This window comes from Tinamus guttatus, unplaced genomic scaffold, assembly GCF_059628265.1.
Source record: "Tinamus guttatus ecotype Peru unplaced genomic scaffold, ASM5962826v1 Tinamus_guttatus_pri_ptg000355l, whole genome shotgun sequence".
Classification (NCBI taxonomy): Eukaryota; Metazoa; Chordata; class Aves; order Tinamiformes; family Tinamidae; genus Tinamus; species Tinamus guttatus.
In genome coordinates, this window is record NW_028288889.1 from 2,945,591 (window position 1) to 2,973,234 (window position 27,644).

Sequence of the window (27,644 nt, forward strand, 5' to 3'; positions counted from 1 at the left end):
TGCTGCTGGTTTCACAGAGTAAGACAGAAACATGCATCCTTGTTTTCAGTAATGGTTGTTGCTATGGTCAAGAATCTGGATGTTGACCTGGGTGGTTACTGTGTGCTTTGGGACTACTGTTCCTGCAGATGCTTCTCCTGAACTCTTTTTTTGGGGTGGATTAGAGATTATGATCATTATCCATGAAACTTAGCCGCATGCCAGGGTTTACTGCTGCTCTACATTCTCACCCTTCTCATCAAATCTGTTTGTCACCCTGTTCCTCTGCTACAGAAGCAGATTTCAGTGCAGAAGTTTCTCAAGAGGGAAATAGCTTGTAATTACTCTTGTCTGTTTTTAAGTTATCACATCCAGCTAGTTTATTTCAGTAAGTAACAGGGTCCATTAGTCTTGAATCTGTTCCTGCAAATGACTATTGGAACCAAAGCTCTGAAGCTCAGCTTTCTCAATCAGAAGGAGTGCGAGTTGTTCGTTAAAGCAACTTGACTTTCAAATTGCAGAGAGTTCACTTAAAGGCTTATGGATGCTCTGAGCAGCAAAAATTCTCGCTTTCAGATATCTCAAGTTCAAGATTTCACCCCCAATTTGCCACCTGTCTCTTGAAGCTGTTCCCCCCTTCCTTCCCTGTTCCAGAAGCCCCACAATCTGTGACTCTGCGTGCAAATTCCTAAGGAGTAGTTTGACACCTGGAGCTCACAGGGTTCTAGTGCTGCCCAAAATACTGCCGCTGTGTCACAGTGCTCCTGGCCGGGCCCGGCTTCTCCGCTGTGCTACAGACAGGCCCAGCCCGGCCCTCCTCCTGCAGAAGGTCGGGGCACAACATGTCACCTAAAACGTGAACTTTTCCAGTACTGCGTATGTTTATACTGCTAGGTAATGCTGGAGCCAGTCATCACGTAGAGCAGCCACGTTTGTGTTGAAGGGTGTGAGCCTGATGCGTAACCAGCACAAAAACTGCCGGTCAGAGTGTGGGAAACGAGTGCTTAACACGTTGCAAACTGCTCCATCTCAGCATCGCTTCGTTACCGGCCAAAAGAGCAGTTAGGGTTTACATTTTTTTAAATGAGTTTTAATAGTCTTCCTTTGTAGTGCCTCCTTTACCAAACATCTCTTGCCTTGAATAATACCAGCATGAATTTACTAGATTAACCATGGATGATCAGATTGCAAAATTTCATTTAATGGATCACAGTTGTTTGAACTGGAGTAGTGAAAAGAAATCAAACTCACCACCCAGTCTTTAATTCACTTCAGTAACTTAAAAATGACCAAGCCAATTAAGAGAAGTGCTCTCCTGCTGGGACACATTTCAGCCCCGAGCGAATTTTTAAAGGCAGGTTTATAAACCCTTTGGACAACAGCTTTTAGAACAGAAATGCTAATGCAACTTTAGCAGTAGCAGTTCTAGCAGATGTTACCGTATCATCATTAGTAGAAAATAAAATAGTTCTTTTCAGTAGATGACTGAATTTTGAATGTTTTTATGTAATTTTAAAGGTAAAAATATTGACTTTGAAATGGCCAAGTTCTGCCAAATCTTTCATCTGGAAGTATTGCCAGATTTGTTATATTAAAGAAGTGCTGTATTACTTTCTTTGTTGTTTTAGTTTGAGAAAAAAATCCTATTTATAAACTGAAAGAAAAAATGCAGTGTGTTAATAAAACTGTGTTTTTGTTTTCTCTATATATGATCTGCAATAAGCTACTGAAGAAACAATTTTTATTTTTGCCTTTTGTTATGATAGCTTCTCATGGACACGCAATGGGACTCATTTTGATATAGATAAAGATGCACTGGTAACAATGAAGCCAAATTCAGGAACCCTGGTCATAAATATCATGAATGGTGGAAAGGCAGAGGCGTATGAAGGGGTGTACCAGTGTACAGCAAGGAATGAACGAGGAGCAGCCATTTCCAACAATATTGTCATAAGGCCATCCAGTAAGTGAAACTCTAGTATTCTTAACATGTGGAAAACTTACGTTTGCTTATTTTCTTAAGTACATTTTCTTTTAATTATTCTATTTTTGCCTTTCATTAAAAAAGACATATTTTTAATCATCATAGTGATCAAATTAAAAGGTATTGTATGTAATGCATTTATAAAGTATGGCATGGTATTTCTTGGATATTAAAACCCAGAATGTGTTCCTGATTTTTTTTTCAAAATATCTGCCATGTTTAAAATTGGGTGGTATGTAAAACCTTTCAATTAGAAAAGAAAACTAAACTTTTAATGCACATCTTTGATGAGGATAATTTTTACTCTCTTTTTCTGATGCACATAGTTCATAGTTTTTGTAGTAGCTTTAAGACAGAACAGATAAGAACCTAAAGGGAGATAAAACTAATTTAATTAATTTAATTAATGATAAACTGCCTTTTATGTTGACTGTGTTATTTCAGTCATTTTTAATTCAGATCACTTTTTCAAGTTTCTCAGCATAAGATATATTGTTCTCACATGTTTTTTTCAAACAGTTATAACTACTTTGTGAAGATCTAACTTTTATTTTACTAGTGTGCATCACTTTTTGTGTGTGTGTGTTGCCCAACTTTGAACTTTGCAAGATGCCGTTGCAGTATCTTCAGCTAGTAGCCAAAATAATTTGAGTAAATAAGTTTTACTTCCAGTGAGTCATTGTTGTAAAAAATATCTTAAAGAAAGCTTGCTTTTCTCCCAAGAAAGCATAAAGAACAACAGAAATTAAATCTTAAATTATTGGGGAACTATATTTTTGATGTATATGGTTATTCTCTATTTCTAAAATTGTTTCTGCAGTTCTTCCTTGAGTTCTGGAATCTTCGTCAATCCATGACTTGTATGTTTGTCACAATTATTTTCTGTAGGATCCCCTCTGTGGACTAAAGAAAGGCTAGAACCAAATCAAGTTCGAGAAGGTGACTCTCTAGTGCTACACTGCAGACCTCCCGTTGGTTTACCACCCCCTATAATATTTTGGATGGATAATGGTAAGTTTGACTTTTTTTGATGTAGACTTACTATACTTGTGTCTGTTTCTCTAAGCAGTTCCTCAGTGCTTGCTAGTACTTAGCACAGATGGCAGAGTTTCCCACTAAGTTAAAATTCGAAGAATTTGCCATTATGTAGAAATGAAAAAGTAGTTGTATTGCAGCCCAGGGTGGCTGGAGATCTCCCTGTGAATTTTAAATTAAGGCACTGGGGAGGGGTGCTGCAGAAGAAATGTCCAAAAGACTGTAGTAAAATTACAAAGAGATAAGGTGTTACAGAAAGCGTAATGGAACAAATGTGGATTCTGCAGATCATAACAGTAGAGTGTGTATTATAGTTGAAATAAATGTCTTCTTGTTTTTGCTTAGCTTTCCAAAGGTTGCCTCAAAGTGAAAGAGTTTCCCAAGGTCTAAATGGAGACCTTTATTTTTCTAATGTACAACCAGAAGACACCCGTGAGGACTATATCTGCTATGCAAGATTTAATCATACACAAACTATACAGCAGAAGCAACCAATTTCTGTAAAGGTTCTGTCAAGTAGGTATTGTACAACCTAATCACATCCTAAACACTGCATTTATCCAGAATTCTTGGTTATTTGCCAGCAGTTAAACAGGTTTACCCAAAATTACCCCAAGGAATTTTGATATTTTAATTCTGAATAAGAAATTAAATTACTCTGTAAAACTTAGAACGTAATCTCTGATTTTCTTGATATGTGATTTATTGCAAATACTGATGATTTTTTTTCCTTTATTAGGCTTTTTTCTTTTAAAAATGTTTTTTAAGATTTGAATTAGTAAAAAATTACAGCATAATAAATAGCAGTTTTGAAATGGTTTTCATGTCATAACTATTGAAACAACTTAATTGATCATTTGATTAACTCACCATGGCCCTATCATCACCTTTTGATTCCCAGTATTTTGATTTATCCCTCTTATATGCATTCTTCATGATATTCTGTTTATTTCAGTGGATTCATTGAATGACACTATAGCTGCTAATTTGAGTGACACTGATATTTATGGTGGTGAGTTACACTGGTCCCCACTGATACTCCCTGTTCCACGGTAGCGTTTAGTTAACTAACTTCACCTCCACGGCTACTTAACCTTTGCTCCCTTTCCAGTCTCTAATAAAGGTATCTATTAGTACTGGTGATAATCACTTTAATAATAAGGGACTGCACAGTGTGATCCTTTAAAGCATTTTATGTTTTAATATTATTATAACATGGCTCATAAAAAAAAAAAAATGAATTACCAGAAAGGAGTCCTTTCACACTGGGACAGATTTTGTAAATTGTCTATTTAATTGCTTCCATAATGTGTTGCTTGTTTATATTTTTCCTCCAATTTAACTATAATTGGATGTATTCATTATCACTAGGACTATTCAATATCACATGCTGCATTTTAAGTAGTAACAGTTAAGTATTAAACAGATGCATTTCACATTTAATAATATATTGAATGTACCATTCATTTTTAACATGTTTCATGAGTGTAAAACTGGAATGAATTAAAATCTAAATGCTTTAACACTGTCTAAAATTAACCCTGTAGGGGAAAAATAGCTGCATTTGTTTGTTTGAGCTGATCTTCACATTAATCTAAAAGTTGAATGATCCTTTTTTGTATGCTGTGGCTGAAATCCTCCTCAACAGGTGTACATGTGTTTAGTGATGCTGCCTTGGGGCAAGACTGATTTCATAAGGGTTGAAGTTTTAGATGCCCCCAGTTAATAGTGTATGAGATAAATAATGGAACAGAGCTACTGGATCATAGTGACTCTTTTTTTTCTACTTAAATGAGACTTTGTAGATAAAACCTCTGTAGATAGTTAAACGCTAACTTACTGCAATATAAAATATATCAATCAGGGACATTGAATCTTTTTAAACTTTCAGTATAAAAAGTTTTCTTTCAAGAGCAAACAAGAAATATTTACATGAACCCAGTATGATGTAGAAACTGCAATTAGTGGATAGAAAACAATTCAGTTGTCTCACAGCTTGGAAATACCTGAGCTAATTCTAAATGTTTATAATCTTATGATGTGAGTCAGTGGTCTTTACAGTGCAGAAAATGGACAAACAACTTTCTGCCCCTGACTATTGACTTCTTCTTCACCCTTTACTGCCTTTTTTATCCCTCAGTTCAAAGAGAATCCTTCATGTATTAGTTTTTAAGAAAGTCAAGGTAAATATGGTATGAAATTTCTAAAATTTTGTATTTTAATATATCAATACATCCTAATTTGTAATAAACAAGATTTGTGACACATTTTTAAAAGGTAAAAGTAATTTATTTTAACGATTTCGATTACAACACTGCAGCAAGTTAATTGTATGTTATAAAATTGCTGTTGAGCATTAGAGTATTTACAGAACAGTCTGTTATTCTGCTTTTCATGAAGGCACATGAAATTTCAGAAGCCAACAGAATGTAATTTCTGGCTGTCTGTTGACTATGGTTATTTCTTGTAGAAAATGGTTCGTAATTATCAGACTGCAAAATAATTTGAACTAAATATATAGGAAGTGGAGAAGACGTGACTAAACTTCCCAAGAGACATCCTTTGCAGTCTAGAGAATAATGAACAAAGCAGAGTGCAAAGCAGAGTATACCTTTGATCACTTTGATTTATATTGCTGCATACAATAACTTTATTTATGTTTTGATGGGATCACCATAGCTTAGGGTAACTTTCAGGCTTGCAGTATGACTCATACTGGTTGTCTTTCACACTTTGAATAGTTCTGGTGTAGTGAATAGGAGCTGTTTAGGATTAGGGCTCTCTGTATACCCATCAGGCCACATAGTTGCCTGTGTAAAAACTATATCAGATGCTCTCTCTATGTTATATAATATTTTTCATTTGTGTGTTTGTAATTCCTCGCACCAGGCAACTGCATTTTCCTCCTTTGGTGTCCCTGCTTGAGCAGGGGGGGTTGGACTAGATGACCTCTAGAGGTCCCTTCCAACCTCAACCATTCTGTGATTCTGTGAAAATTCCAGGTTCAGATGTGATTCTATTATTATGTCTGTCAAAAATCTAATTTGTTGAACTATGCCATTGTCTAACTTGATGTTTTTTACTTAAATGCACAGTGTGTAGTGAAATTGCTGTCCAAAATGCGAGAATGGGTGTATGCATTTGGTCAATATTAAAGTTTAGAAATTCATTATTTTAATTTTTTCTTGTTCCAGCCAAACCAGTTAAAGAGAGACAACCAGTTCTTCTAACACCAACAGGTAGCACAAGTAACAAAGTGGAACTGAGAGGAAATGTGCTTTTGTTGGAGTGCATTGCAGCAGGATTGTGAGTTACTTTTTAGCCGGTATTTCTTTAATTAAGAATCTTAATTATTCTTTAACTAAGCATAAAAACAATAAAACACGGGGAAAAACAGTTCAGAGACCCTTAGTGGCTATGTGTCAGTGTGACAGCATTATAGCCTCAGCAACCGATGTGTAAGATCGAGCAGATTTAAAGCCATTTATGTGGGCATCAGCAGGTTTTAAAACTAAGAACACCGTTATTATGGCCTCTGCTTTCTCATTTCACCAAGCCCGTGTGTATCGGATTCAGGCCATACTAGTGTTCTAGGGATTAGCTTGGACACTCAACTGCAGAGGTGGACTGAGAACTTTGTCATCATGCTCAAGCAGAATGCCTGAAGCAAGCAACTGTTTTAATTCTCTTAAATTTACCATCGTTAGGCCCTCATGTTATATTAAAATAGATAATAATATGCTGGTCTAATCTATAAAAGCTACTCACACATCTGCTAATAATTACTTATTAGATCAGCTAGGTGGGAGTTATTGGAACATCCCTCCAGTTGCTTGCATCCAGCATCCCACTGCAATTGAATTTAATTGGCACTTGTTTCATGATGTTCGCCATGTTCTTTGCTGCTTATTGTGCAAGTAGAAAATGACTAAATAGTAGTTTAACTTCATGAACTAGTTTGATCTTGCATCAGTTTCATTCTCAAGAAGAAATCAGAGAAGTGAACAGCACTGATGGAGGCCTGGAAAATCTTTTAGTGCCTATTTCAGCACTTTGAACTTGTTTACAGTGCATAAAACCCTGTGATGCAGAGCTCTGGGCCAGCAAATGATGGCAGCAGAGCAGCGTGCAGATGTTTCTACCCACGTGGACTCCCCAGGCCCGCTCGGCCGTGTGCCACAAGCGCGAGTGCGTTGCCTCGCTCTCGGCTGCGGCCGAGGCTGGCGTCTCCGTATCGCGCGCTGCTGCATCCCCCGCTTCCTAGTGGGAGTAGAACCAGCTCTGCTAATCTTCACCCACAGCTTGCATTTTTTTGTTTGTTTCTCATAGCTCTGCAATAAATGTATTCAGTGGTTCATGCTTTAGGAATATGATTGAGTAAATAAGAGTAAAAAAGGGGAATATTGAACAATGTAGCTTTGTGTCTTTAGTCTTCATGTAATTTCTTTTTCAGATTTTTTTTTTGCAGGAAGCCCACAAGGCCCACAGTTCTTCCATTTGTTTAAAGCAACTATTCCTAATTATAGAAACCGTGATTTAAATTCAGCTTTCCTAAGCGTCTCTGTTATAAAATATGCAATATTAGACTTCTGAGAGGATATTTGCCTTGAATCATGGTATTTGAGAGGAAACATTTCACTCTGGAAGTAGCAACTTGCATTTTGTTATGATTGTAGATGTCTGCCTACATGAGTTTGGATAACTCAACTTTGGTGGACAATATGGAGTTTAGCTAAGACTTAGACGCAGTACAGTGCCTATAACTACTACAGCAACTATACCTGAGCAAGCACTGACATTTTTTTCTTTAATCATCATAGGAAAATTTTCTGTCTGCTAACAGCTCTGTTGTAAAAAATATGATGATCATGGAACATTAATTAGGCTATTGCTCAAGTGAAGGACTATTATAAACTTGTCATTATTTGGAAGCCTTTTAAGGCACTGGGACTTTCAGTTTACCACAAGAGATTGTACAAGTGCAATGACGTTTGAATTATATTTGTGTTTTTTGTTAACCAAATCACCAGGGGAACTAGATTATCAGTAGACAAATGTATTCCATAATTATTGAGCCTGCAAACAGATGGCCATTGACACTGTTAGTGAGACTTGTCATTTTCTAGAAACAAATGTTGGCAGATTTTGCAGATTTGCTGGACGTGCTCCAGAATCTGGGTAAAGGCTCCTAATATAATTATTTTTAAAATATTTATTAAATAATGGATAGTGTGGTAGTCTTCTTTCTTTCCTGTTCCCTGAATATGATGTGGTTTTGCTTCTCCAGACCCACACCAGTAATCCGCTGGATTAAAGAGGGTGGGGAACTGCCAGTCAACAGAACGTTTTTTGAAAACTTTAAGAAAACTCTCAAGATCATAGATGTTTCTGAAGCTGATTCTGGAAACTACAAATGTATAGCAAGAAATATACTAGGTTCTACTCATCATGTCATTTCAGTGACTGTTAAAGGTAACAAACACTAATTTAATAGCATTTAATGCAAGAATTAACGTATTCTCTTTGAAAAGTTTTCCAGGATGAACTGTAGCTGCAAGAATGAATGATGGTGGTAAAAAAAAGGAAGGAAATTATCATTAACCCAACTGATTCTTCTATCTGAGGGACTTACTTGTGTCTAACACATTGTCTTTTTAATATGTCATTGAATAGCTACATTGAAACTGTACTGTAATAACGGTGAAATATTTTGCTAGCTTGTACCTGTGCTACATTTACTGTAGATGCTTAGATTGCCTATCATTAGACTGCTTCTCTGCCTTCTTCTTTATCTCTCTCCCTTTCTTCTTCAGCTCTTCTTTCTTGATTCTTTCTGCTGTCCATTAATATAGCACTTACTATATTTCTCTTATATTTTTTCTAGTTTCATATTCATCTAGTTTCATATTCATCTTCCTTTTTCTCCCTTAATCTATATTTCTGTCATATCTCCTCCTTCTTGTTTTTTGCCACTTTTATCCAACGATGATATTGTACTTGTTCCAAAAACACAGTGTGTTGATATAGGTATGGCCTGTAAGTATGTTTTGAACATCATGAAAGAAAATATTTGGGATGAGAGATAATTAGTCTTTTAAGTAACCAGCTTCAGTGTTTATTTGGCATGCTAAATATCCATTTTTGTTAATGTAATAACATTTTGTTAATGTAATAATGTAATGTAATAGTGCAGTGTGTTTTGAGGTTAGATTCTACCCTGTTTTAAGGAACAGAAGATTAATTTTCTATTTGCGTCTATCCATCAATGTAAAAACTGAAATTTAATTGCAACATGTTCATAACGTAGACTATTTGTGGTGATTTATTGTACGAAAGGTCATGCCATAGGTGAAGGCCTTTTCCTTGAGGAAAATATTTCATGTGTTTTGATACCTCTCTGTTTTTCAGCTGTGTCGGAAAAGCACCTGGCTCTACTGCAATCACCGATTGAATTCAGAGAGACCAAGATTTTTGCCATTTCTAAGTTTCATTCTTGCCATTAAATCGATTTGCATAATCTAACCTTATTTAGTTCTGTCAGCCTAAGTACCATAGATAGATAAGCTGAATTTAATCAAAGCACCACTCTATCTGCTGCAGATGCCATAGTTAGTTTTCTTTAGGAAAACTCTGTTTAGGTGAAGTGAAATTTTACTTACTTTACTTGAGTATCATATATATATATATATATATTTATACATATAAAAAGTCAAGTGCGTATCTGTATGTGGTTTTTTGGTTTATGATATTTTTACAGTGACTGTACCATATAATCATATGGTAGCATTTCTGTGTAGCGTTTTGGAAAATGATCACTGTATTTCTCTTCCTAACCCCAGCTGCCCCATACTGGATAACAGCACCCAGAAACTTGGTCTTGTCTCCTGGAGAGGATGGGATGTTGATCTGCAGAGCTAATGGCAACCCAAAGCCTCATATAAGCTGGTTATCAAATGGCGTTCCCATAGCAAGTAAGAATTTTAGTTATCCTCTAGGGGAATAAACATGGGGATATAAGGAAGTTCAGCTTCTTTTCTAATATAAATGAAGACTGCGTACCTGAGTAGCTTTAGCCTGATGGCTAATACTAAATTATAAATGAGGTGGGAAAAACGCCGGAGTTTGTAAAGGTGGAAAGAGGAAAGGTGCCTTTGATGTGCTAGAGAGCACTGGAGTTTGTGAGCGGGCGCCTGGATCTCCCATCTGCTCCCGGATGCGTCGGAGCGACCCAGCTGGGCCAGGGGCCTTTGGCAGGGCGGCAGCTTTGCTACCGCTGGGTTCCTGTAGCAGTTGTGCTTGCTAACTTGGGTGCTGCCCTAATGGAAAACTAGCTTTATCTAAGAAATGAGAAGCTGCCCTAAAAGCTTGGGCGCTCACATATGCAGAGCACTTTTGCAGGGTGTACAGTTAGAATGTGTTTTAGCTCTCAAGGCTTCAACCCTAAAATCAGTAGGAAAACTGATGGGATGAGTCAGCAACTGCCTGGCAAACAACTTGTGCCAAGTAGGTGTCAAAGAAAAGGAACTGCCAAAGTGAGACAACTAATTCCCTGTATGTGGATAAGCAAAGCAACCCTGAATTGGTAATTGAGTCATTTAATTGGTAAAGTGTCATGACTGGCAGTACTGCCGAGTGGATGCAAGATAGCTGCTATATATAGTTGATGTATCTTGAAAAGAACTTGCTGGAGCACACTGCAGGATGTTGTTAGTTCTTTTGGCACTCAGCATAGCCTGTACCATCAAATCACTCTTGGTCTTTTTAGCTTTGTCCTTCTTCTTTAATGAAAAAGCGATCAGGAACAAGTTAGATTCAAAGTTTTTTAGATACAAGAGAGGTGAAACTGAGCTGGAGGGAAAGAATATACAACTTTGGGGAAAAAATAGGATATATACGTTATTATTATACATATAATATTATTATATGTATATATATAAGTATAATATATATATCCTCATTTGTGTGTATGTGTATATATATGCATATATACACACATTTAAACAGGAATATTTACCAAAGAGTCTTTTACAATAATCCTAATTAAATGTAAGTAGAGACTCTAGCCTGAGATTGAGAGTAAGAGGTTTCCATTGTTGAAATGAGCTCTGTAAACTGAAGTTACCTCTCTGACGTGGTGGTGTTAGTTATTTCTCACCTCAGCACACAGTGGTAAGTGTTCCATGAACACAGGAAAATGCCAATGGTTATATCATATGTGTTTGGCCTCAGCATATCTTAATGTCTGTTTTATAATTGAATTTTGTTCCTGTCCTGATCTTTTCTTTCGGGGATTTCATGCAGTCTTATCTTCCTATCTATCTTGTATATAATTACCATATTTTTTGTTTTGATGGAACCTGCTAGTGACCTTGCTGTCCTGATAGTTTAACTATTATTTACAGCTTTCCTCATTGCTAACATCTTTCACAACTGCTAATGAGATTCCCCTTTGCCCTGCACTGCTGCCTTGCCAGTGCCCTAGGACATGTTATTCATCCGACAGCAGAACAGTGATGTTGTGGCTTGCATCCTGGCAGGATAGCAATACAACAGAAAGAAATACAGCGTTTTCCAAAGCAGTTGTAAGATGCCACCAAACTTGCAAAATATTGTGGCAACATATGTTGGCTGGCTGGCCTGGAGGAATCAGTCTATGAAGTCTGGTGGAAGGGAACTCAGTAAAAATAGAGAGACTTTGGTGAAATTATCCACTTGACCTCAACAGAAAAAAATAGAAAAAAAAAAGGAAGGAAAAAGAAGACAGAAGTCAGGAGAATAATTTGGTGGCTTAGCCTTATGTAGTAGGCCACCCACTCCTAAGCAATCGTGCACACTTTAGATATTAAAGTAAAAGTTTACTGGATGCTCCAGTGCACTGAATCTCTCAGGGAATCTTAGAGAAGCTGTGTGATCGCAGAAGATGCGGTTCTTACGATGCTTTTGATTTTGTAATATTCTGAGTTACCAAAAGCCAGTCTGGAGGCTCCAAACTACAGTGTGCCCTTTTGTTCACTTGTTACTAAGTGACAGAACGGAGCCCCTCTTCTAACTGAATTATTAGTAAACTGTAAAAGGAAACTAAAGCAGCTGTTTCAGCTTCAGGGCAGTGCTGAGCGAGCTACACCCATGGCAGCATTTCAAAGAAAAAGAGCTACATTTGAATTTCAAAGCCCTGCTGTCATCATATATCTCACAATATGCCTCCTGTGGCCCAGTAATCTGTTTGCAATACTTTAATTTTCTATTGGAAGGCACAACTGGGAGATGCTTAATTCTTCCGGTTTTGTTTTTCCATAATGGAGTCACACAAGGAAGAGGGAGTGTTGAAGAAAAAGGCATTCGTCCGTATCTCAGTCAAAGGGTGAGACTGAAATGCCAAAAGGGGAAAGAAAGAAAGAAGGAAACGGAATGAAAGATGAAGAGCAGCTTAATATGAAAATAAAGAAGAAGAAAAAAAAGCAGTGTATTTCGAGTATATGTGAAGAAGAGGGAAAAAGAGTGCATTTTGCCTGACTATATTATCCAGAGTGAAAACATTTTTGAGGGAAGATTTTGGGTTCCTTTTCAGTCCTTAATGAGTTTCCATGAACAATAATACTTTATAAGCTGGCCGCAAATTCACGGCAAGCTGTTTCAGACAGTCGGGAGTGATAAGGACCGAACCACAAAATGTTTTCTCGCAGGAGTAACTTGAACTTTACATGCACAGTCCCACCGAGGTCAATTAGAATTCCTTTTGCAAGTAGCAACTGAAGGTTCAGGCCGTGACTCTGCTTTTGCCTCGTGCTGCAATCAGTGCTGAGGTTCTGCATTATTTATGCTGCTGCATAACCCCTTGTGTGCTGCTGCCGAGCTGCCCAGCCCCGTTTTACAGGAGGGAGGCCATACATAAAGTATCTCCACTTTTAAGAAAGTTGAGACACTTTCTTAGTTGGACTATAGAAGGGCATTTCAAATACTGCACAAAAGACGAATTTATTGGGTCAGTACTTTATAGTTCAAGGTGAGCTATTAAATATTAAATACACAGATTTAGACAAAGTAGTGCTCTGGAAGGCGTTGTTGATCTTCTTTTACAGTGTCCTTTGCTTGTTTATATCATGTTTCACATTAAATCTTAGTTTTTAGTTAGTCTCCAGTAGTGATCACATTGAATTTAAAGGAGAAGCATTATCTCTCAAATTCGTTTCATGAAAGGACTTGATAATCCGCAGCTGAGAAATCTGTTCCCCCCAACCGTAGGAGCAGGGGTTAAATCTACTGGACTCTGATGCCCCAAGGAATTTGGTGACAAGGAAAGAGCTGCCAGGACAGGCATTTATCCACCACTTCTGCTGCCATTATATTGGAGCTGAATATCTGGCCCAATAACTGCTGCAGATACCAAAACCTTTGATACTCAGTTTTATGTATTCTGCATAGGATAGGCAGACAGCTGTGGCTAGTGCATAGAAGACAGAGAGGCTGCAGGTAATGTTCTGCTGTCCCTTTTGGAGTTATTAGTACTGTCAAAATGAGAAAATGAGAACGGTCTGAGGAAAATACTCTACTGAGGAGAATATTACGTTAGTAGAATAAGGAAATGGTCCATGTCCCTTTTCTTCCAGAATTAATCTGTAAGGGGTAGACTAGGGTGACACTGGGTCATCTTGCTAAGTCCCCTTTTTAGTGCTTTGCTTCCACCTTGGTTTTAGTGTGCAGTTTCTGAAGCATGTCTGCTGCTCTATACCTATGCCCACCCTTGCTATTTCACTACCTGTTTTTGTCCTGTCTGTATTCAACTCTGAAACCATAACCCAAGCCTCTGCCTGCTCAGAACTTGTACAGCCTTTCTGCACGTACCACTAGATCAGTGTTCATCTGCATAGAAATGCGACTGTAGTTGCAAGTGACCATGAAACTTACAGCCAAGTACGGTGAGCCTTTGCTGAAATTGCCTTTCTTTACCTTATCCTCCCTTCCTCTTCTCTCCAGCTTCCTCCAAAAGATTTGAGAGGGTAGATATGTCTTGCATTATATCCCCTGCTCTGAGAGGTCCCAGCATGAGGGAAGTATCTTCTTATCAACCAGCCTCAGTGGATATTCCACACTGGAATGTTCCTCCCTATGTTATCAGTTGATTTAGTTAATGTTAAAAAGCAAAAATCATTGTAATCCAGGTGACCCTGGAAATCTTTCAGAACTTGAAAAGTGTGCATGAGCTTCACTGCAAAATATCATCTTTACTTTTTTTTTCTTTTAATCTTTCTTATCTTCAGAGCTATTTCTGAAGTTAGAGTAGCTTAAAATCATGTGTTTAAGGCATTCTTGGTCTCAGCCACCAGTTTACTTTCACTCCTATCTGTGCATAAACCTAAAAACACAATTACAGGAGTGGTAGAGCTGTGACAAGCATTTTGTATGCGAATCTAAATAAAATAATTACAGATGAACACTGCTTATCTGAAAAAAAACAGTCTTTTCCTAATGATGCAAAATGATAACATAACTCAGCTTTAGTAAAGAAAGATTGGCTACATGCTGTAACATTTAAACAACAGCCCTTCTGGTATTACACTGCTCTCAGTTTTTCAGAGGTACTGAGTAGTCCTGTAATCCCAAACCATATTATTCATAAATGTAAAAAGTGTTTAAAATTGGTATATCGTAGGAAAGGTTTTTCAACAATCATATGTAGTAAATGCATAGCAGCAATGGTTACCTGTGATTTGCAGATGAGAACTGCTGAGGGAGATGCAGGCATCTAAAGAAAGACACTCAGAAATGATTTTTTTTTTCCAAAGAGAGATTCTTTTCCTTTTTTCAACATGCGTTTCTGTGTCATTTTATGGATTTAGGTAAGATAACTTCTTACACATGTCAAGATATTTATGTATCTATTCTCACTGATATGGGGAAAAGCAGTCAAGTAATTCTTTTCTCTTCCAGCTTGTTTCTAGCTAGGGGGAATCTCTAGTACATCTGAGGATGACATCAGCATTTTCACTGTAGAACAGAAGCAGTTAGTATTTACACATCCTAAAAATCATGACTAATTTCATATCCTAAGCATTTATACCAAAAAAAGAATTCTTAGAAATCAGGCTGAAGATTGTATTATTTCTTTGGACTGATAATATGTTGTATATTGTGTCGTCAGGTGAGAGTTCTTCTGATCTTCACTGTATTTGGTCTCCTGAATGTGCACAAATATACATTGAACAGCAATTACAATTGGTCAAGAAAATGAAATACTTCATCAGAACAGGAAAATAAATCCAACAAAATCTGTTGCGTTTCCTTCCAGTTTCAAGCATAGTGATGGTTTTTTTAACCATATTCTGTGTCATTTAACCATCTCTGTTCAGAAAGCACATTGAGTTCTACCTTCTTCCCCAGAAAAAGGGACGGTGCCACAAGTGCCCGTTTAAACGTGCTAACAGAAGTAACTGCTTGTGCTGAGGTTCATGCTGAAGTTCATGAATATGCAGGAGAACAGGCGCTGTTCGCGGTGCTGGTGACTAAGGGTGACAAAAGCGTGTGATGGAAGCTACACCTTCTCCGTACTGGAGAAGTAGAGGATTTGGGTGCTAAAAAATCTAACTTCTCGGGCCTGGCCATGCAAAGTGAAGTGTAGCACATGGGCAGGTATATGTAGGTGCTATTTGTGAGGCACAGGAGAACTGATGTGTCAGAAAGTCTGTGACGGGCCACAGTCAGCTCTCTAATATTGCTGCTCTTCAGCATGCAAATAGCTGGACTGGTCCAATGGAAACACTGATTAACCCCCTGCTTTTCTCAGGGATTTTTCTCCCCTTTAAGGATCCACAGGTATTTTCCTCAAAACAGACATCTGCTACTTCTCCTTCAGAGAACTGAGGAGAGATTTCTATTTTTCTTCTACAAATGCAGCAGTGGGGAGAGAAGATGTTCCCCTACTTTTTATATGGTAATTTAATGGCTAGGTCTCTTTTTTTTTTTTTTAAGTTCCAGTTCCACTTAAGCCAGAGAAGATTGAGCTAATTAATGGCTTCCATTTCCCTGAAAGGAGCAGCCTTGTACAAGTTGTTACGTATGGGAGTGGATGCCGGGACTGTATTCTGTGCAGCCATTAAAACTGTGTCAGCACCTAGAAAATTGTTCAAGACTCAGTGGACAAGAAGTGAAAACCTGAGCAAGAGGCTGTGACTAAAGCAGCCTCTTGGGTGTGGGAAGTTCCGTGGCTTTTGGAGAGGATGGTGGTGAGGAATTTCCATACAAATTGATTTGTATGTGGAAACGGAGCACTTAGTGCAGAGGAGCGGCCAGCCCGCTAGGCTGCTCATCTGCTCCCTCTGCGTTCAGGCTATAAATCGTTTAATGCAAATGGCATGTAAATGGCATAGAAGCATATATGGAACAGAGAACACGATGGAAAGCAAAGCAAAAGGGAATAATAAAGTACTAGCAACCCGGAAGTCCAGAGGAAAAAAAAAAAAAGGCATTTAAACATCTAGTAGTTGCTTCTTCTTTCTTCTTTTTCCCTTTCCAATTTTTTAGATTTGTCTTAATTGATGATAAGAGGAAAAGATAAGAATAACACAGTAATTAAAGCAATATCTTTAAAACAACGTCTCCGAGATAAAACAATAGAGTTCTTGAGGCATCTGCTCTCTTTATATGTAAAATAGCCTTAAAGTTCCACCAAGATGGAAATATCCTTAAGAAGGATCTCAGAACTGTAGTCCTTTTCTTGCAGTGTCTTCTCTCCTGTAGGATTCAGTAGTAGATATCTCAATAAAAATGAGAAAATACAGGAGTAATTTCTCCCCTTTCTTCTGAATATAAACATACTCTCTGAAGCATAAGGAGTTATCATTTATTTTATATTAGCATGTCGATTTTATTACCATTTTTCAATATGAATAATGCATTGATAAAATAGTATTGTAATATTTGCGAAATGCTAAATACTAGTTTGTGGTTTTTATGCATCATGCTATTACAAGCTATTTTTTTTTCTCTTTTACCTCTGTTGTATCAAAACTGACAGCTAATATTTTTCAGAAATACCTCAGAATTTTATTTTCTGTTATTCCCCTAACTCCCCTAGGGTACAGCTGGGCTGTTACAGAGCAGCTGAGGAAATGGCAGTGTTTAATACTTGCTCAAAGGAAAGGGTGCCACCTACTGAATTACTGTCACTTCCCTCGTGGACCTCCTTCGTTTCTTAATTTTGTGCTAAAGAATTAAACTGACTTTTATTTTACTCTGAGACAGTCTTCAACAGAGTTTATATTTGGAGAAATACTAATGCATATAACAACTTGTTTGAAAAGCGAAACCTACCTGTGCTCTTTCACGTTGTTTCTTCTTTTCACAAGTGCAAAACAAGTAATCCAGCAGCAATTTAAACAAAACATTTTTTTTCCTTTTTTTTTTTTTTTTTCTGTTTTAACACTAACAGTTGCCCCAGAAGATCCTAGCAGAAAGGTAGATGGTGACACGATTATTTTCTCAGATGTGCAAGAAAGGTCAAGTGCTGTGTATCAGTGCAATGCTTCTAATGAGTACGGATATCTTCTGGCAAATGCTTTTGTGAACGTTTTGGGTAAGAAACAAATCTTTCAGTCTTCACCATATTCAGTTGTTTCCCCCTGACACAGAGATTGCATGCCCAAACCTTTCTCAGGGTTTTATTAAGTGGGAATGGACATCTTCCCTGAGCACTGTATATGCTGTTTTTTATGCATGCTGTTCTTTTTACAAAAAACAAATACCTTGTTCTTTGTAAAATAGTCAAGGAACCTGGGAGAATGTATATATAACAAATAGGGCAGGAATTTTAGCTTTAAGTATGTTTTGGTTTACTTTAATTGTTTGCTGTTTTTTTGAATCAGTTAAGTTCCATCTAAAAAATGTGGTTTAAAACACACTGTATTCCTTCTGCAAAAATCCCTCCTTCAGACAAGCTTTGAAAAGGAGTCAGATAAATTCCATCATAGAAAAGATCGTACATTCCTATTGCAAGGCAGTGTGATTATGCATTTGTCTCGAAGGCCTCCAAGAACATGTTTCTAGGTGGGAGATATTGTGAACTCTCTTATCCTTTTTTCTCTGAATTTAACAAAATTACTAGCGAAAGTGTAGGCCGAGTGACCTCTAAAGGAACAGCAGATCCTTTGATTGATGGTCACTGTCTTTTAAATGAAAGAACTTCTCCTGAATCCAAAATTCTTTTCAAAAAAGCAGATGTTTCACGAGGTAGCCAGGCCAGCTTCGTTCTGCTGAGTTCAGTCTGTTCCCAACAGCAAATTTCCTTGAAATATGTTCTGATTAAAATTCTCCAAATGAAATGGTTTATTTTGGTGCCCATCATGATGACTTGTAAGCTTACTTTGTCTGTCTCTCTGTTTGTTTGTTTCTTCAAGAAAATTACCCTGTACTAAAGTTTCTTCAGGCTGCTGGCAGCACAACATATTTGGACCTAGAATGAAACCAGAAATCACTTCAGAGAAAATATTAATGTGTAACATTCTTTAGGCCACTCTTGATGTCTCATGTTTTGCATTTTCATTTTTGTGTCTATATGCAGATTATCTTTGTCTTTTCAGCTGAGCCACCGAGAATTCTAACTCCTGCTAATAAACTGTACCAAGTCATTGCAAATAATCCTGCATTGCTAGACTGTGCTTATTTTGGTTCTCCTAAGCCTGAAATTGAATGGTAAGCTACTTTTGTGTTAAAAATACGAGCAAAAAAAGAGGAAAAAAAAGTAGAAGTTAGTTATATCTATGAAAACAAACATTTAAAACCTCTAAGCTGTTTGTTTAACATTTTAGAAGTTTATTTTAAACGTATAATGTAACAGCAATTTAGCTACCCCTACAGAGTGAAGTTAACTTTTCAGTATGTGGTTCTGTCTGTAGCACGTACAGATTCTGTGACAGTCCAAGTTTGTGTTTTCTGATGGTAAAGTTTGCTAGAATTAAAGTATGATGCTGGATAATGATATTGCTTTTAATATAAAGGTTTAAGGGAGTGAAAGGTAGCATCTTGAGCGGAAGTGAATACGTTTTCCATGAAAATGGAACCTTGGAAATCCCGGTGGCTCAGAAGGATAGCGTTGGTACATACACGTGTGTAGCAAGGAATGAATTAGGAAAGATACAAAACGAGGTGCAGTTGCAAGTGAAAGGTAAGAAACCAATCACTGTTTCATTGCAGGTTAGTGCAGAATTTCAGGCTTTTAAAATATCTAATAATGATCTTAAATTTCAGATCCAACAATGATAATCAAACAGCCAGAATACAAAGTGATTCAGAGAGCTGGCCAAGTTTCATTTGAGTGTACAATAAAACACGATCCTACTTTAATACCAACAATTATATGGTTGAAAGACAATGGAGAGCTGCCAGATGATGAAAGGTATGGACAAAATAATATTTTTCTTTCCATTTTCTTTTTATGGTCTTTTCTGAAAGGCACATACTGAAGAAGACTAGGAAATATCATCACTATCGCATATTTGGTGACTAAAAGCCGTATTACTGTAAAGACAGTATGAGAATAGAATTCAAGTAAAATGGGATATAAAATTTTTTAGTTGTGCATTGATAATATATATCAATTGCAAGGACAAAATTAGTGGCATAAGAGGCCAGACAGATGATGGAAGAAATATTTTGCTGTAGATCACAGAAAATTAAAAATACATTGAGGATATTTGGAAATAAGAACCCATAAGAAAGTGAGGTAAAAACTGTGGAAAGATAACCATAATAGCAATGCAGAAAAGGCTGACTTTGTCCTATACCTTATGTTCATCTCTAGTTTTTTTCAGAAATACGTAGGTACAGGGGATTTGACAATATTTTTATTCCTATAAAAATACCAGTTATTGAAAAATCAGTGGCTGAATTTATTGTATTTACAGGTTTCTAGTTGGTAAAGACAACTTGACCATTATGAATGTAACTGATAAAGATGATGGAACATATACTTGCGTAATTAATACCACTCTGGACAGTGTTTCAGCAAGTGCTGTGCTTACTGTTGTTGGTAAGAATACTCTAAAACTTTGTAGTAGCAGAACTGTGTTTAATTTCTGTTAAATAAAAACAGATCTGAAATGAAAAGAGCATAAACATAGTTTTGGCAGCTAGGACAAGGCAAAAGGAATTTCACCTCTTTTCATGCATATCAGATTAAAAAAAAACACCAGTCTTGCTCCCAAGTTCACCACTGAATCAGCAATTTATAAAATGGTTCATATAACACAGTCAGTTTCATGCTGTGTAAGCTTTTATTTATATCACATATAATCTAACAGAGGGGATCCAGTATTGCAGAATATTTGCACATAAACAAGGTAGCACAAGAACCTTGTTGACTGCTAAATTCTGCTTCAGAAAGACTGGGCATGCCTCATTACAGGCTTTTTTGAGGATTTCCTGTGTCAGTTAATCCTCTCTGTTAAGTGTCTGTCATTGCAAATGGCTGTAAGATGTGCTACTTTGCCCCTCCTCACAATTTGTAAGAGTCTTAAATAATATTCTGTGTGATTCTGACCTAATAAAATTAAGTTGAACCAAAGTTGAACCTAAAATTTGCAGTCAAATACTTTTGAATTTGTAAATTATGTTGTGATCTTATACCTCTTCAGGAATTACATACATTAAACACCTAGCATCTATTTACAAGCTTTTACAAAAGTGCTCTGTTACTATTTATTTTAATAAAGAAATTGGATAAAATATTAAAGAATTATTTGCATGGCTTTTCAGTGGAAAAATGCCGGTAAATTCAACCATATGCTATAAGTTACTTTTTTCTTTATTAATTGTAGTCTTTAACTGCCTGCAATATTCTGTTTCTTTGGCTACTAACTGATTAAACCATTTATATTAATGTTCTTTTCAGCTGCTCCCCCAACTCCAGCTATCATTTACGGTAAACTAATGTAAAATTCTCTTTCTACATGATCTGAAAGACATATTTCTCAGTTGCCTATTGCAAACTGCAGCATCTCCTTTCCCTCCTTCTTCCCTCTATGTTTGTGTGTTTGTGTGTGGTATCATTCCACTTTACCAACTGCTTCATTACTGGAGTGCTAGAGATTGGAGTCATAGGATCAAAGCTTTGTATTTTAGAGAATAATAACAAAATAATTTGCAAAGCTCAATTATTTTCAATTAAGCTTGATTGCAGTGGTTGTTTTTCTTTAACACTGTGATGCAATTAATTTTATTAAAAAATGAAAAAAAAATCCAAAATGTGAATTTACATCTTGGTTGAAAGCTAATTCACTATGAAAAATCTTGCACCTTCTAAGTTATTATATTTTTTCCACCACCTTCATAAAAAACTTTATAGGTGTGATATACTTTATTTCATAATTTATCTTTATTTTACTTTGTTCTAGAAGTGTTTAGGACTGTATTGCCCAGTCGTTTTGTGCCTGAGGAAATTTCTCATACGGATTGTTAAATTAAAATTACTGTATAGAAAAAAAAATCCATTGGTCCATATAGTCTTTAATTTGATAGCATTTTTCTGAATTTGCGTTTGAAGATACAACACAATATGCCTACTTCTGAAAAAAACTTTAAAGTATGAGTAACTTGGACACATTTAGATAAGTTCTGACATGTCCAGTGGAAATACTTATATGTATTTAAATGAAGCTACTCATTAGTCTTGATTTCGAGTAACAGTTTATATAATGAATTATTTTCAGCAATTTGGGTAGATGATTTTTATCTTTATGCATAATATGGATGTGCATTAACAGTTCTTTGATATTGCAGGGTTCTTATATGCAGCATAAAAAAGGCTGCTTTGTGGCTAGCAATTAATTTATTTTTGCACTATATTTGTTTTGAATTCACATGCAGAATGCTTGTAGCAATTCTGAATTGGCTTTTCTAATGTCAGTGCTTATTTTCTATGTTTTATTAATTATTTTTAGTAGCAGTAGTTTCACTAAACATGCATTTCATATTTCTTCACTTTGCATTGCAACTCAATCAGATGTAGATAAAATCAAACATGGATTCTTATTTTTAAAATTACAATAAGTTGATAAGTTTCCATATACATCAGTTCTTCTCTATTTCATAACAATTGCATGCTAATGGTCATTAAATCATGCTTCCATAATGAAAGTAGTTCTGCATTGCTGTATTATTTTAAATGTTTTGATTTGTGTATAAGGATTGTTTTGAAGAAGAAACTACATATTCTGGTCTGAGTATTTTGTGTTTGTTTAATTTACAGCTCGACCAAATCCGCCCTTTGATTTGGAGTTGACAGGTCAACTTGAAAGAAGCATAGAGCTCTCGTGGATACCAGGAGATGAAAATAACAGTCCAATTACAAGTATGTTTACCTGTATTTCACTACACATGCCATTTATTTAGATAACAAAAATTACTGAATATTGTCTAGTGTACAGTCAAGCAGAAAGATTTATTTACTGCTCTAAGAGCTGGGCTTTTGATCCAATCTGTGCTAGCCAACTGTTAACATAAAAATCTACACAGATGTGGGCCTTTCTGACACGGCCAAGTCTTAAGAATACATGCTGAGTAAACTTGGTCAATGGATACAAAGTTATTCCTGCGTACTTCTGAAGGAGAAAGAGAGCTCTTTGTAAGAGATGATACTGGGTGGTGTTGTCTCGTACTGGAGTGAGATATTGTCTCATGCTTACACAATTGTTTTTAGTTATGGTACAATTCCAATCGCTTTGTGGTTCCATGAGTGCCTGAAAGAAAGAAATTTACTTCAGAAATAAGCCTCTTTCTTACTGCTCCAGTTATCACCTGAAATACAGGTCAAGACTCAAGGATAGCACTTCACTATAAATGATCCCTTTACACAGATAACACAGCTCACATGCTAGAATTTCTCTGAAAGCTCAGGTAGAAATCTTTTCTCTGTCTCATATAGATTATTCTCCACAGTTGCAGGCAGCATGCCAGTTACAAGGGAAACAACACGAGTGAAAAATTTGATGGTGTTTGGCCTTTTCTTATTATTCATATAAAATATATAAGCTTTCAAAGAACGGTCTCACCAAGAAAGCCTTGTATCCCCAAATATTTATCTGTGAGCACTGAACAACTACTGTAACTCTGACAGCAATTTGGAGTATTATCTCTTTCCTCCCACTTATCAGGATTAAATTTTCCGGAGTGAAGCCCAGAAGCCTGTAGTTACTTAAACAACTTGGATCCTCAAGTAGTTGTGGACTATTATTTCTCAATAGCACTAGCAGTTTTCTTCTAAAAACAATTTCAAGAAACCCTTCTTGATTTTCTTAGCAGTGCAACAAGGATATATTCTAGGGCATACTCTGGTTTCTTGTCCCTATCCGTAAATGAGATATAGCAAAATTTTCAATTCTTGGTCTAAAGTTCAAATATCAAAACTTCAGGTTATGTGGAATGTAGTTACAGTGCACATTCCCCAGGCTTTTCTTTACTACATCCTACTAACTCTTGTTAAGGATTGCAGAACTTTTGTCACATGTACCTAAGAGTAAGACTCTCTTTTGGCTCTTTCATGGCTGAAGAAAATATTATTTGTTAAAGATCTTTTTTCTGGGATTCTAGAAACCTGCGTATCCCTCAAGTTAGGTACACTGGAGGGGTGAAGCCCAAGGCCATAACAGCAATCATAGTAAAGTAATTTGGTTACCCAAATGGAACCCCTTGGTTTAATTTGAAAGTACTGAGGACTGCATTAAAAACTTTCCTCAAGCATTGGTTATTGACTTTAAATGTTTTTTTATTTAACTAATCTTACTGGGGAAAATGGAATATTCAAATAATTCTAATATGGTATAGTAGCAATTTTAGGTAATTTTAATATGGTGACTTTATTGTCAGCTTCATACAATTAGGAGCAATAAACGTATCTGACAGAAATTACTTTTACATAAAAAATCCAAACTTGTCCCACTGTCTTATTGTGATAGTTCACAGGTTCCTGTTACATTTAAATCCAGTATCTGAGAGAGAATTCTTGTAACAGCATTTTACTTGACAGTTAGACACGCTAATAATAATACTTAATAATAAAAATAAGAGCGTTGCTATTACATTTGCATTTAGGCGCTACTTTTGAGACCCACACAGTAGATTTTGTGTGAGTTTTCTGTTCTTGGATTTCAGTTTCGACATTTAAAAAAAGTTGATGAGATTGTTCCATTCTGATAAGCTCATTTAAAAATGGCCATGCGTATCTCCAAATGTATTGAAAATTTTGACATAAAATTGCTTTTCGTTCATAGATTTTGTTATTGAATATGAAGATGGCCTGCATGAACCAGGGGTATGGCATTACCAGACAGAAGTTCCTGGAACTCAGACAACAGTGCAGTTGAAGCTGTCTCCGTACGTCAACTATTCATTCCGTGTGATAGCTGTCAATGAGATTGGTAGAAGCCAGCCAAGTGAACCCTCTGAGCAATACCTGACAAAAGCTGCAAGTAAATAAGTATTCCCATTTGCAAATGATTGATTTGTGCTTTGAATGGCACTGAATTTGCTTGGAACACACACAGAAGTCATCCTTTTCACATGTAAATATTTAATTTTTAGACCCTGACGAAAATCCTTCCAATGTACAAGGGATAGGCTCAGAACCTGATAATTTGGTGATAACATGGGAGGTAAGCTTGGATTTGGGTTGCTTTGCTTTGCATTTAAGTCTGTGAGTAACATTTTTTTAGTGAAAAAAATAATGCTGTAGCTGTGAATACCCCATGGTAGATAAGCTGTATTTGCTTCTTGTTGGAAACATTTTTGTAAAAGAATAAAAATCCAGAGATTTCCCTTTGTTCACTTCCAGGGAAAAGCTGAATGTATTATCAAAGAAAATATTTTTTTCAAGGTGCCATAGTTTCGTTGAGTGGTTATTGTTTTCTCCAAGACAAGTCATTAATTTGATAATACAGTGTATTTTGCTGCCAGTGTAGAAAATATTGAATGTGTAAATTATGATTTATCTCAAATATATTTTATATTTAGAATGAACAACCTTCCTGATAAACTAAATTATTGTGCATTCTTCTGCTACAGACCCTATGTCTGGGTCTTGTCCTTACTGTCCTGACAGGAGCTCATGAGGGTCAAATAAAACCTATTTCCCATCCCAGGTGAGAAACCATCTCTAGGGAACATGGTTCATGTGGAGTTGGTATAGGTCTGTATCTCCTTCTTTAACTTCTGGAGAAATATTTGAAAACAAAATATTTATGCAAAAATCATACTGTACGGTTGCCTGGTGATTAGCTGGCCAAAAATATTCTACAGCATTTTTTTTACTAAGGAATGAAATGCAACTGAATTATATTCATGTCAAGATTAAATAGCATAGCTGGGGGCTTTTGACAGTGTTTCTTGGTCATAGAATGTAGTGATATATTTTCACTAAAGTTGTGAAAAAAAGTTTCTTCTGTGACCTTAGATTTTTCAGATGCTTAAACTTCTTTTCAAACAGTTTTCATTTTTCTTTCCATTTCAGTCTTTAAAAGGTTTTCAGTCCAATGGACCAGGGCTTCAGTACAAAGTCAGCTGGCGTCAGAAAGATTTTGACGATGAATGGACTTCTGTTATAGTGGCAAATGTATCCAAGTATATTGTGTCTGGTACACCAACTTTTGTTCCCTATGAGATAAAAGTACAGGCTTTAAATGACTTGGGATATGCTCCAGAGCCTTCAGAGGTGATTGGACATTCAGGGGAAGACTGTAAGTTTCCTAGATTGGTTCTATTTTACTAAACAAAAAAACTAAATATAGAACCTATATGCAATTTTAAAATATTGAAATATTGAAAATGAGGGTTCACAGCTATTTTTTAAATTAAATTGAAATAATTTGAAGATATGAGACACTGCAGTACTAATCCTTTAGTCAACTGTTTATCAAATAGGAATAAATTTTTTAGCTACTTGAATGAAATGCAAAGAGTCTTTCTGAGAAAGTATATTCATATGGTGTCAAATTCTAACTAGACTTTTGTTACTTCCTTTGCACCCAGTGCCAATGGTTGCTCCAGGCAATGTGCAGGTTCATGTTCTTAACAGCACATTAGCAAAGGTGCATTGGGACCCAGTTCCACTAAAAACTGTCCGAGGGCATCTTCAAGGGTACAAGGTAAGTATAACCAGGAGCTTTATAGTTCTCATGTATTAAAATAGATCAATCTAATAGATGGAATTGTATCTATATTGACATAACTGATACCTAAGACGATTCTACTTGAGTTCCTATGAGGTGACAAATTTTACTGCCAAGGGCAACAGCATTGATAAATCTCATTTAAAGTTCTGCAAATTTTGTAGTATTAGTCTATGACATTGTACTGTCAATAACTATGACATTGTTATTGAAGAAAAATGGATGTGCTTACATTTAATCTGGAAGATATTATATAGATATTATATGTATATATGTATATAATATCTATAATATAGATACGTACATTATATATTGTATATTATATAGATATTATATTTAAAATTATGGTAGTATTTTAGATCTTTTTCCAAAAAGACATTTAGAGGATGAGGAGAAATAGTTTCTGCAGGAATCCCTTCTGGGTCTAATGCTATTGAATGTTAAGATTATTCATCTTTGGGCATTGTGTGATTAACCATATGTTTAATTGTGACTAACTAGCCATGTTCTGGCTGATGCTGGATGTTTTGTCCTTTTGAAGACCAGGAAAAAACTCAGTTTAAGAGAGGGAAAAATACAGAAAATCTGAACTTGAGTGTATAATGTCTGGCTACAAAATGAACATGAGCTCCCAGTGGGTGTATGGCACTGATCTGGCACAAAGTATCACTGTGAGAGATGCTTAACACCAGTTCTGTATGAGCTGACACAGGTGTCTGTAGTTAGCATGGTACTCTGCCCTAGATAGTAAACCTTGCTGAGAAAAAGGTCTCGTTAGGTTGGTTAGGCTATCAGGTCAACCTGGTGTTGCACATACATATATCCTAATATATAACCAAAAGAACATATATTATGCAAGGATCAAAGAATTAGAATTTAGTGGAATTAATGGTTATTTTCAGTCCAGCAATGCTAATGCCCATAATCCAAAACACCACATTTCTGTTAAAGATAATTAATAGTACAGAAAAAAAAGCATAAGGCGCACAAGCAGAAGACCTAAATGGAACCCACTTATACCCTCTTATATTACTTTACCAGTTTTAGTGTGTAATCACATGTTCATAAATACACAAAGAATTGTCCTGTGAAAAATGATTGATGGTGTATTTGAGAGTGACATTTCTAGGAATAACACAAATCTTTTTAGAGACAACTGCTAACATCTTTCCAAAATCTACAGTAGGAATACTGAGTGGTAAAGAGAGGGTTGTCAAGGAGGTTCCAGTAATATCTGTGAGTTTCTAAGAAACTGCATCAGCAAAATCAGTCACCATTCTACTCTGATCTTATGATCATTTAAAAGCAGAATATTCTTCCTAGCCTGTTTTTCCCAGGCTAGAGAAATCATTTTCTTTCTTTCATGATTAAGAATGTCACTTGGCTTCCACATCACAGGGACTACATCTGCATGGCCAGGTACACGCCATCTGCTCACATACCAAGGTGGCAGCGTGCAGGTGGCTGTAGAACAGCTATGTAGACACCATAGAGCA

At 36.3% G+C, this 27,644-nt stretch overlaps 2 protein-coding genes across 23 annotated transcripts in view; both read left to right on the top strand.

Moving 5' to 3' along the window:
- The window catches only part of CNTN1 (contactin 1), a 330,215-nt gene that overhangs the window by 16,001 nt on the left and 286,570 nt on the right, over positions 1-27,644 (top strand). The gene's annotated exons all lie outside the window — the stretch shown is intronic.
- Positions 1-27,644, top strand: part of NRCAM (neuronal cell adhesion molecule) — a 58,752-nt gene that overhangs the window by 4,971 nt on the left and 26,137 nt on the right. For 9 of the 22 annotated variants that reach the window (XM_088529909.1, XM_088529911.1, XM_088529904.1 and 6 more), the window contains 18 exons: positions 1,746-1,942; positions 2,852-2,974; positions 3,344-3,514; positions 3,954-4,010; positions 6,193-6,304; positions 8,286-8,470; positions 9,838-9,969; positions 17,424-17,567; positions 18,571-18,682; positions 18,988-19,154; positions 19,238-19,385; positions 19,894-20,018; positions 20,880-20,909; positions 22,236-22,337; positions 24,256-24,453; positions 24,566-24,636; positions 25,491-25,716; positions 26,009-26,124. In XM_088529909.1, coding sequence (XP_088386035.1) covers positions 1,746-1,942; positions 2,852-2,974; positions 3,344-3,514; positions 3,954-4,010; positions 6,193-6,304; positions 8,286-8,470; positions 9,838-9,969; positions 17,424-17,567; positions 18,571-18,682; positions 18,988-19,154; positions 19,238-19,385; positions 19,894-20,018; positions 20,880-20,909; positions 22,236-22,337; positions 24,256-24,453; positions 24,566-24,636; positions 25,491-25,716; positions 26,009-26,124 — 2,416 coding nt within the window. The remainder of the gene's footprint in view (positions 1-1,745; positions 1,943-2,851; positions 2,975-3,343; positions 3,515-3,953; positions 4,011-6,192; positions 6,305-8,285; positions 8,471-9,837; positions 9,970-17,423; positions 17,568-18,570; positions 18,683-18,987; positions 19,155-19,237; positions 19,386-19,893; positions 20,019-20,879; positions 20,910-22,235; positions 22,338-24,255; positions 24,454-24,565; positions 24,637-25,490; positions 25,717-26,008; positions 26,125-27,644) is intronic. The other 13 variants (XM_088529906.1, XM_088529913.1, XM_088529919.1 and 10 more) reach the window with 3 other exon arrangements.